Below are 9,766 nucleotides of genomic sequence, written 5' to 3'. Positions count from 1 at the left end.
GCCCAGGACCCAAGCACACCCATGTTGAGGAGACTCAAGATTAAAGACATCCCCACCAAAGGGACAAGTGCATGGGGGTGTGGCAGCATGTGGCCAGATGCAGATTTCAGTATCAGGAAATCTCACTTTGAGGCCTAATAGCTCTGAGAACTACCAGGGGCAAAATCATTGCTCTGAGCCTTTGTTTTCTCATCTATAAAATGGGGACAATAATGACAATGTAGTACTTGCTCTCTAGGCAAGGGTTATGGTTTAACTGTGAGGGTTAAACGTATACAGTACTAAATGTAAGCTCCTTGACATGTTATAAAGTCTCAACAATTGATAGTAAAACCTTGAAAGCATTACCTTTGGGACAGGAGTGGCCTAAGTGACCCGGTAAGGGAGGCTGACTGTTCCTTAACAGAATATCACATAGCCTCTCTGATTATCTCTTCATCTATGAAGTGGGCTAACACTTAGCCTCACCTCCCTGCCTCACAGGGCAGGAGAAACATCTGATAAACATCTGACAACATCAGATAGTGGCCTAATCAAGGTGACACTCCCCCCAGGAAAGATGCCCAGCTCCTTGGGCATCCCAGGAACATCTCTGGGATTCCCTGGAGTCCTCCCCCTGGCCAGGGGTCCACCCTTGACTGGGGCCCATTCCCTAGCCACTTCAGGGCATCTATGCCCCCTGCTGGTCTGGGGGCCAGGACCCAGGGTGGTGTTGGGGAGTGTGGGGGGTTATTCCCATGTGAGGGTCTGAAAGGGAAGACTGCTCCCTGAGATATCAAGGACCTGTCTACTGGGTGGCTGGGCCAGCCACAAACACAAGGCATGTCCCTGGGCCATTTTCAGACCAATAATAATTGTGATGGTGATGAACTGATGTGCACCAAACCTCAGGTGTGTGCTAAGCGCTTTATAAGTACAATCATCTCACCCTCCTATCGCCTATGGGGTGAGCACCATTCTTAGATTACCTGTTTACATATGAGGAAACAGACAGAGAATAACTTACCCAGAGCCACAAAGCTAGAGGGGGTAGGCCAGTTTGGGGTCCAGGTCTGGCTGTCCCCTGAGTCCTGCCACCTTCTCACCTAGGCTAACTTCAGAGGAGGTGAGAGGAGCATGCACTGTGGGGTAAGGGGTGCCATTTTGTCATAACATGGGTACAGACCTTGGGGACCAGGCAAAGCCTCAGGAGAATTTGCCCGAGTGGCTCTGTATGAACTCTGGCCAGCTCCTCCCCTCTAGGCCTCAGTTAGCTCATCTGTGAAAATGGGAGGGTTGGGCCACATACCAAGGAGGTCACTCCTGCCTGTTATTCATTCCACCACCCTCACCTCCATCAAATCAGTAACCTCGTTTATGATATTAACTTCACAGCAGCCTAACCAAAGTTTCCTAACCCAGGGTCCCTGGACCTCTGGGGACTCTGTGCCTCCTCTGAGTAAAATTGAATAGAAGTGTATGTGTGCTCACTGTGTGCCTTTCAGGAAAAGCCCATGTTGTTAGCCAGGCATGGTGGCACACACCTGTAATCCCAGCAACTTGGAAGGCAGAGGCAGGAGGATCACAAGTTCAAAACCAGCCTTAGCAAATTAGCGTGGCCCTAAACAACTTGTCAAGACCCTGTCTCAAATACTAAATAAATAAACAAACAAACAAACAAACAAGGGCTCAGTGGTTAAGCGCCCTTAGGTTCAATCCCCTATCCAAAAAAAAAAAAAATCATGCTGTTACTGGATTCCAATACCAAAAGGCTAAGAACCACTGAGTTTTGTAAACCTTTAGAGTTTCTCTATCCTCAAGCTAGATTTTTAGAGGAATGAGCCAAGGCAGTTGACTCCCAACTCAAGCAAGTTGAGTGTAAAATGCTTCCCTTTTCTTGTGTTTAAAGTCCCCTCCTTCTTCTGGAGCTGGACCTGCTACAGGTGCCCCAGGCTTCCTCCCTCCAGCCACATTGGCCCACTGAGACCCTTGTCCCCACTGCTGCTGGTTAGTCTTCGCCTGGATGCTGAGTCTGGTTCTCCTCTGACTGGTCCTGCCCAAGACTTCTTCACCCTCTCCTCCGCCCCTGGATGGCCATGGAGAGGACCCGAAGGTAGGTGCAGTGACAAGAATGGCCAGCAGGGGTCGCAAAGCACTCCATGGGCCAGGGAAGGGGGTTGCCAGGAAGGCACCTCCTGGGTTCCCTGGGCGGCCTAGGCATGAGGAATGCTTGGCAGCAGTGGGGAGGCTTAGGGCCTGGGTCTGGCCCTTGCCCACTGTAAAGTGGAGAGAGGTGGCCTAGAACCCTTGGATAGTTGCTAAGGAGACCGACTGCCTTGAGCTCCTCTTGGCAGAAGCATCCTTAGGAAATGGAACGGATGACCTCAGACTTGACGGGGAAAGCAGAGCCCACTATCCACCCAGTAAAGGGGAAGACTTGCCCTTGGGAAGTCTCCAAGGGCTCTGAGCAGTCACCGTGAGAGCTCCTTGGGGTGGTGAGGGAAATGTAGTCCCTGCGAGAGGCTTCCCAGGGGTGGGGGGCCCAGCGCCTCCCCGGGTAAGGCTTCTCTGGAAGAGCAGGGAAGAGGGACCACGCATTCCTGCCCTCAGTCCTGAATCAGAGCTGGACCTGGACCCTCCCCCTCACTCAGCTGCTGAGGGACCCTACTGGCCCAGTTCTCCACCCTCTCTGTTCCATGAAGATCCTGCTTCTGGGCCCTGCTAGCATGGCAGGGCAAAGTCTGGGGCGTCAGGAGGTGTTCCTGCTGAGATGCCCTGGTGGGGAGCCCTCTGCCCACGAAGAGGACCCAGTCCTCACAGGCCCAGGAGACCCTCCCCCTCTCCTCACCCTGTCCCTCTCCCATGACCCAGTGATTAAAGAAGTGGACACAAGTATGACAAAGATATAGAACTTTCTCTACAAAAGTTATAATGAGTCCGAGGGAGGGGTCTGTGTTTGGTGGTGGGAATCGGAGCCTGGCCCACCTCAGCACAGGGGAACTGGGAGGGGCTGAGGCAGTAAACGGACAGGGATCAAGTGAGGAAGGCAGCACCTGGGGCTCAGAGAAAGACGAGTCGGCACTTGGGGTGGCCCCAGGCCCAGGCCCAGACAACAGGGAGAGGAGCCAGGGTGGGCTCAGGATGGTTGTGGCAGCCAGGTCCTCTGGGTCCTGCAGTGGGAAACGGCCACCTCCTTCACACCCCCAGCTCTGGGCACGTTCATGGATGGGATCACACACCAGATGATCCAGCCTGATACCCGCCCCTGGGGCCCAGAGGGCCAGAACGCTAGGTGTGAGGTTCTGGAGCAGCGGCTGCAGTATTATGGCCCCCAGTCCTGGTGGGGGCCAGGACTCCTGCTCCAGTCAAGGAGGCCCTTGGAGGAGCTCCTAGCAGGGGCTGGGGACAGATAAGGCGTCCACTCCTGACAAGGGGAAAGGGTGAATCTGCATGGGGCATGGACACACGCACACTTGTGTGGCTCCTAAGGGACTCTCCCATACTTATGACCTTGGTCTGGCTGAAGAACTCTAAGGACACGCTCTGAGGACCCTCTGGGCTGGCCTTTTCCCTGGTCTCACCGCCATCACAGAGCTGGGACCAATGGTGAGCTCTTGCTTCCTCACAATCCATGCAGAATCACAGAGATGCTCCCAGGCCTCCAGAGAACCCCACCGACCCTCAACACACATGCATGCACACACACACACACATGCACACACAGCCCTGGTGGCCTGGACACAATCAACAGTTTGGATTATCCACATTCTCCAGTATCACCTTCACGGAACTTCTCCATGCTGGACCTGACACCTGGCTGTGCCCAGCCCCTGCCTGTCTGGGCCCCTGGGAGACTCTGAGGCTGCTGGCAGATGCCATTCTCTAGCCACTGTGTGCCCACCAGGACTGGGGGCCATAATACTGCAGCCGCTGCTCCAGAACCTCACACCTAGCGTTCTGGCCCTCTGGGCCCCAGGGGGCGGGTATCAGGCTGCACAGCAGAGGAGAAGGAGACTGGAGGAGATCAGGCCCCAGCCACCTCAGCCTGGCTCTTCTGCTCCAGCGATAGCTAGTGGTGGAGGAGACCAGGCTGGCCGTTAGGGGACACGGTGGGGACTGAAAGGCAAGGCATTTGGCTGAAGAGTGTGGCTGGGGAACCTCCCCTTGGGGTATATGGGGTGAGGGAGGCTGCCCAAACTTTTCCCTTCATAAAATAAATGTAGGAATCTACGTCTTCGGCTTGAGAGAACAGGGCAGGTGCAGTAGAAAGGACAACATGGCTGAGACAGGTCACGTCCCCTCCTTGCCCCCTTCCTCTCCAGCTCTGATGTTGTCTAGTCTCTGAGGGGCAGACCCTGCTCTCCTTTGGGGCTGGCCACAAATCCACATGTACTTCTGAAGGTCACTCAGATAAGGGCAGCTCTGGGGCTCTGGGACCCTCAGCACTGGTGTTCAGTTGTCCCCGAGCCTGCCTCCAGGCCACACCCTTGCTTTGAGGTATGGACAGGCTTTCAAGGGAGATGACCCACATGGTCCTTGCTCCTCAGGAAGGGGCTACAGGGCTGGCAATTGTGAGGACCTTGTGGCCCCCCTGGGGTTGTGGCAACTTGCAATTCATTTTGGTCAGAGGAGAGGAGTCCCTGGTTATCTGTGGAGGAAGAGACAGAAATAAAACTTAGACGACAGCCTTCAAAGACATCATCCCCAGCCAGAACTAATCACCTTGATGATTTAGCCTCCCTTCTCTGGACAGGCCGGTGGTCAGGGATGAAGGACACTGTCCTCCCCAGTCACCAAACTGTAAATCAGATTGCCTCCCCACACCCACTCCTGCCCCAAACATTCAAGGCAAAGGTCACAATAACATGGGGGGAGCAAGTATTTTCAGGTTTGTGGGATGCTGTGGGGGAGGGGAGAGGCAGGGGCCGTCTACAGGAGGACCAGCGTGGTGGCAGCCTTGGGCAGCTGTAATGGCTTTCTGAAAAGACAGCCCTGGGCTTGGGGCTGTGGCTCAGTGGTAGAGTGCTTGCCTAATATGCATAAGGCACCACATAAATATAAAATAAAGATATGGGTCCACCTAAGACTAAAAAATAAATATTAAAAGAAAAAGGACAACTCCGCTGCTGCTGGCCACTGGGAGCGTTGGCTCTTGCTTTCCTGACTGCAGGCTGCAGACCTTGGCCACTTGACCTTTCAGTGCTGCACCCTCTGTCACATGGACCCAGGGGTTAAGCCAGCTCTTCATGGAGCAGTGGTGGCAGGTGTGAGTGAGCTATTTATCCCCTAACCCCTGAGCCTCCACGTGCTCATCCCCCACCGCACAAAGGGACTCAGGAATCAGTAAGGACTTGCCCAAGAGCACACTCCAGAAGCCGGAAGATGGGAGGGCTCAAAAACATCCTCACTGTGATTACTATGAGTACCCTGACTCATCAACAGGAAGATGCCCATTTTTCCAAATTTTGATATCTCCAGAGTCTAGCTGTGATAAGACAGTCTCGGGTCACCCTTAAATTGGCAGCAGCTTTTAGTGGTAAATAAAATAGTGGGGTCTCTTGTAATGGCAGCTCAGATTTTATGAAATACGGTGCACTTTTCTCCCGTGAAAAGGCAGACGGACTCCCCCTCCCCAGGGGCCTTCCAACCCCCACCCCCACCCCCCACCACCGCCCCACGGGCACTCACAGCTCTGTGTCTTCTAGGGCTGGCGGGCGCTCCAGCGCCTGCCTTCGCCTCCGCACGGCCCCCAGGATCTTCTTGCGCGGCCCCAGCGGGACGCTGATGCTGCGGAGGTCGAGGTCAGAGCACAGCATTAGCGCCTCCAGATCGATCTTCTCTTGCCGCAGGAGGGCGGCAAAGTCCTCCATGTGCAGGGAGGCCAGGAAGGTCTCCAGCGGGCTCGTCTCGGGCTCCAGGTCCTCGTCCAGGCCCAAGTCCAGCTCGTCCCAGGGCAGCTCCTCCCCGCAGCTGCGGTCCTGCAGGCTGTTGGCACTGCCCAGGCTGTCATCGTCCAGGCTGGGGGAGCTATGCAGCCGACCCCGCGGGATGCCTGCCCCGTCCAGACCCCCGTCCTCGCGGCCCAGCCCGTGCAGCCCGCTGCTCAAGTAGTTTCTGCGGAACACCATGGTGCCCAGGCCGGGGCGGGTAAACAGGGAATCGTGACCTGAGTCGGTGCTGACCTCCGAGTGGGCAGGCTCGGCCGCCAGCGTGGCACGGGAGACGCTGTCCTCGTCCGAGAGGAACATGTCCCGGAGCGGGGCGCGGCCCCACTCCTTGGGGTTGGCGTAGGTGCCCTGGCGCACGAACATCACGTCGCTACCTAGTTGCAGGCCTGAGAGCGAGCGGACGCTCTTGCGGCCGTCCTCGGAGACCTTGAAGGTGCCCTCGCCGCCCTGTTTGCGCCTCTCCAACTTCTTCTGGATCTTGGTCTTGCCTTTAGCGGTGCCGTGCAGTGTGGCCTGCGAGTAGGGCAGGTGGCTGCCCAGCGTCAGGTGCTGCAGCCGGCGGCTCAGGGTGCTGGACGTGAGGCTGGAGAAGCTGAGCGTGTCGGAGCGCTCCGCCAGCTCTCGCCGGTAGCGCCGCTCCATGCGCTCGTGGTGCTTGCGCTGCATCTTGGCGCACTCCCGGATGCGCCGCTCGGCCTCACGAAAGGCCTTGTCCTTCAGCTTGCCCACCAGCTTGGGGTTGAGGCTGCTTTGCTTGGCCGCGATGGAGTCCAGATAGCGCACGCACTCCATGTGACCTTTCATGGCAGCCATGTCCAGCGGCGTGTGGTAGTCGTTGTCCAGGCACCAGATGTTGGCCCCAAAAGACACCAGGAAGGACAGGCAGTGCAGGTGGCCATTGGAAGCTGCCAGATGTAGGGGTGTGTTGCCCCAGATGTCACACTTGTCTGGGTCACCCCTGCAGGGAGATCACGAAGAATGATAAACCATAGCAAGCTCTGGCAGCCAGTTCGCTAGGGCTGGAGGTACAGGGAATGGGGAGCCCAGGCCACGAGGGGAGGGCCCCCAGTCTCGTGGAGCTTCCCCACAGGTACACCAGGCCACAAAGAAACCCGTGGGCCTGAGATCTCTCCACTGACTCCAAGAGACCTGCTGGCCTGAGCCACCAAAAAGATGAGCCCTAGGGGAAGATGGCCGGGCACGCAGGGGGCGGGGCGGCAGAGAAGGCGGGGCTGGGGCGGGGCCTTCCCCAACCGAGGGCTGGGAATCTCAGGGGATAAATATTTGATGCCCAGAGAGAAAGGAGTGAATTATTCATGGGCCCAGCAGGGAGCTGGCCCAGAGAGGTGGTGGGCCAGGGCGAGTCTGGGTCTCTAGGCAGGTGCAACCGGGAACGTGGTTGCGTGTTGCAGGGCGACGGTGAAAGAGGACAAGAGGGTAATGTGTGCTTGGCCTGAGCCTGGGTGAGTGTGTGAGGGTGTGTGCTTGTGTGCAGAGAGTACTGCCATGTCTGCAGGGAGCAGGGCCAGGCCTGGCAACGTGAGTGTTAGAGAAGGTGTCGGGCCTTGGCCTGGGCCAGGAGGGGACTGTGGGGGCAGCCAGGACTGGGGAGGAGGAGGAGGAAGGTCTGCAGCCTGGCAGGTTTGCCCTCCCTTGTTCAGGCTGTCCATCTTTGGGAGCCCTGAGAGGCTGGCTGGCTTTGTCTGTGCAGGGACCCCAACAGCTCCTTCCAACACCCTCCATGTCAGACTATTCTCCCTGAGGCATCCTGTTGGCTCCTCCAGAATTCTTGCCTCTCTGGGGCCTAGCACGGGTCCCCTGGCCCACACTAATGAGGCCACGAGGTTACCCCTAGATCTGGAGGAAGAATCACTCCCTTGTCTCAACATCTCCCCTCACCCCCCCGCTCAGCCTCCCCACAGAGTGCCAAGTCCTGCAGGACAGCAGAGGAGGGGCTGCTGGGCATCAGACCCACGCCATCCAGCACCAGGCTTTCCCTCTGTAAGACTTGGGGGAGGTAGGCCTGCTTGCTCTCCGATCCCCTTCAAGAGACACCCAGGTGCCCCTCTGAAGGAGGGGCAATGGGCCAGTGTCCCTGTGTGCCCTCAGGGAGGGAGGAGGAGCCAGTAAGTTATGACATGGAACATGCCTCAACTGCCTAATCCAGGGACTCTTCCCCCTGCTGCTGGGCCCAAGGAACAGCTACAGAGGGATGGGGTCCCTCTGCCCACCACATGCTTAGGCCTCAGGCTGGTGCACAGAACCAGCTCAGTACCAACCCCTCTCCCCCAGGGCCTAAGACATTCACATTAACCTTCCTAGGGCCATCCCTTATGCCCCTTTTCCTGCCCAGGCCACTCTGGTGTCTAGGCCAGTATGACTTCAACTTTCCCACTCACAACTCTTTAAAAAGAGTCATCAACTTTGGTGAATGGGGAAATTGTTCCCAGTTGTGGGATTTGGCACGCTGGCCCACCCCTGGCCAACCCACTTCAGTGGGTTTGAGCCTGCATTCCTGGGTCCTGCTACCTTGCCTGGTTGTGGCGTGCAGACTGTGTTCCTGCCCTCAGGACAACTCCAGAGGGAGGATGGGAGACAGAAGCCCCTCCAGGATCAACACATTCATTGGTCATCTGTGACCAGTGGGGGAAGGGTACAGAGCACATTAATGAGGTGGCTGAACCATTGACATTTGGTATTATGGACAGTGGCCATAAATCCCAAGAAGGAGCAGAGTGAGGGAGAGAGAAGGGTGAGACCCAGCCTGTGGGGAGCTGTGGGTGCTGGCTGGGAGAGCCCTTTGGCTCCCAGAATGGAGAGTGGGCAGCAAAGGCCCCCACTTTCTGGCCTTCTGAGCCTTAGTCTTCTCTCAGGTTCCCACATTCCCTCTCACCCTTGCTTCCAGGGGTTCCTGCCCAGCAGATCTCTTCCATCTTTCCCTCTGCAGCACCCTTCCAACAACCATGGGCCCTCAAATCCCAGTTCCTCCCCTCCTAGCCCCACATCCAGGTCACCCAGTGTCACATGTCCCAGTTTATGGCCCCCCCCCCATGGGTATCTCCCCCACACATGCCACGCTCCAATGTCCCAACTTAGAGCTGTCTGTCCATAGGGGAAAAGGGCAGCTCAGAGGAGTAGCCGTGGAGTCTGGGGAGGCATCGGGCCTGGCCTGGACCAGGAGACTCTTCCCCTCCCCTGCCTGGTGGAGGGCTACTCACCCGCGGCTCACGATGAGGCGCAGCGACTCCAGGTTTCCGTGGTAGGCAGCCCAGAGAGTGGGAGTCATGCCATCTTCATCGGGGGCATTCAGCTCCTTCCGGGTGGCCTCCTTGAGGAGCTCCAGGTAGCCATCGCGGGCAGCCCGGTGGTACTGATCGTTCATGGCGCCCGGCTTGGACGGGGCGGGCAGGGGACACCGGGAAATGCCCCCCGCGGGGGAGGGCAGAGGGGTTAGGGTTGAGGCATGGGGTCAGGGGAGGGGGCCTGGCAGGGGCCAGGGCTACCAGCCCCCGCGGCCGCAGATGGAGGGTGCGGAGCGCCAGAGCCGCTACCAGGACATCTGAGCCGCTCATCAGGGCGGCGGGCAGGGTGGGGGACCTCCCGCTGCCCAGGGAGCCGCCCCCGGGCTTCCCCTGGGTCCTAAACACCCTGCTTCTCAGCGCACTGGGGCAAACCACGTGAGGCCCTGACCTCACTCCAAAAGTGCCCACTGCAGTGCTCCGACCCCTGAGGCCCAGTTTGGTGACACTTTGGGGGTCCGTCTTCATCCATCTCCAGTGCTGCGGCTCCCGATTTCTCTACCCGTCAAAGGAAAGGGCAAAAGGCTAGGGAAGGTGAAG

At 57.7% G+C, this 9,766-nt stretch overlaps 1 protein-coding gene across 1 annotated transcript; it reads right to left on the bottom strand.

Moving 5' to 3' along the window:
* Nucleotides 1-5,663: 5,663 nt before the first annotated feature.
* Nucleotides 5,664-9,309, bottom strand: Ush1g (USH1 protein network component sans). Its single transcript, XM_076871281.2, has 2 exons — nt 9,146-9,309; nt 5,664-6,885 (listed from the first exon to the last, which is right to left on the bottom strand). Exons 1-2 carry the CDS (start codon nt 9,307-9,309, stop codon nt 5,664-5,666), a joined length of 1,386 nt encoding a protein of 461 aa, XP_076727396.1.
* Nucleotides 9,310-9,766: the final 457 nt, after the last annotated feature.

This window comes from Callospermophilus lateralis, chromosome 11, assembly GCF_048772815.1.
Source record: "Callospermophilus lateralis isolate mCalLat2 chromosome 11, mCalLat2.hap1, whole genome shotgun sequence".
NCBI classification, from domain to species: Eukaryota; Metazoa; Chordata; class Mammalia; order Rodentia; family Sciuridae; genus Callospermophilus; species Callospermophilus lateralis.
The sequence above is the reverse complement of the archived record's forward strand: the minus strand, read 5'-3'. Positions and strand labels throughout refer to the sequence as shown.

What these genes read in the sequence shown, in the direction of transcription:
- Ush1g (XM_076871281.2), bottom strand. Translation starts at nt 9,309, where the DNA reads ATGAACGATCAGTACCACCGGGCTGCCCGCGATGGCTACCTGGAGCTC. An exon ending in CGCCTCATCGTGAGCCGCGG is followed by an intron (nt 6,886 to 9,145) that starts GTGAGTAGCCCT and finishes ATCTCCCTGCAG; the next exon opens with GGGTGACCCAGACAAGTGTG.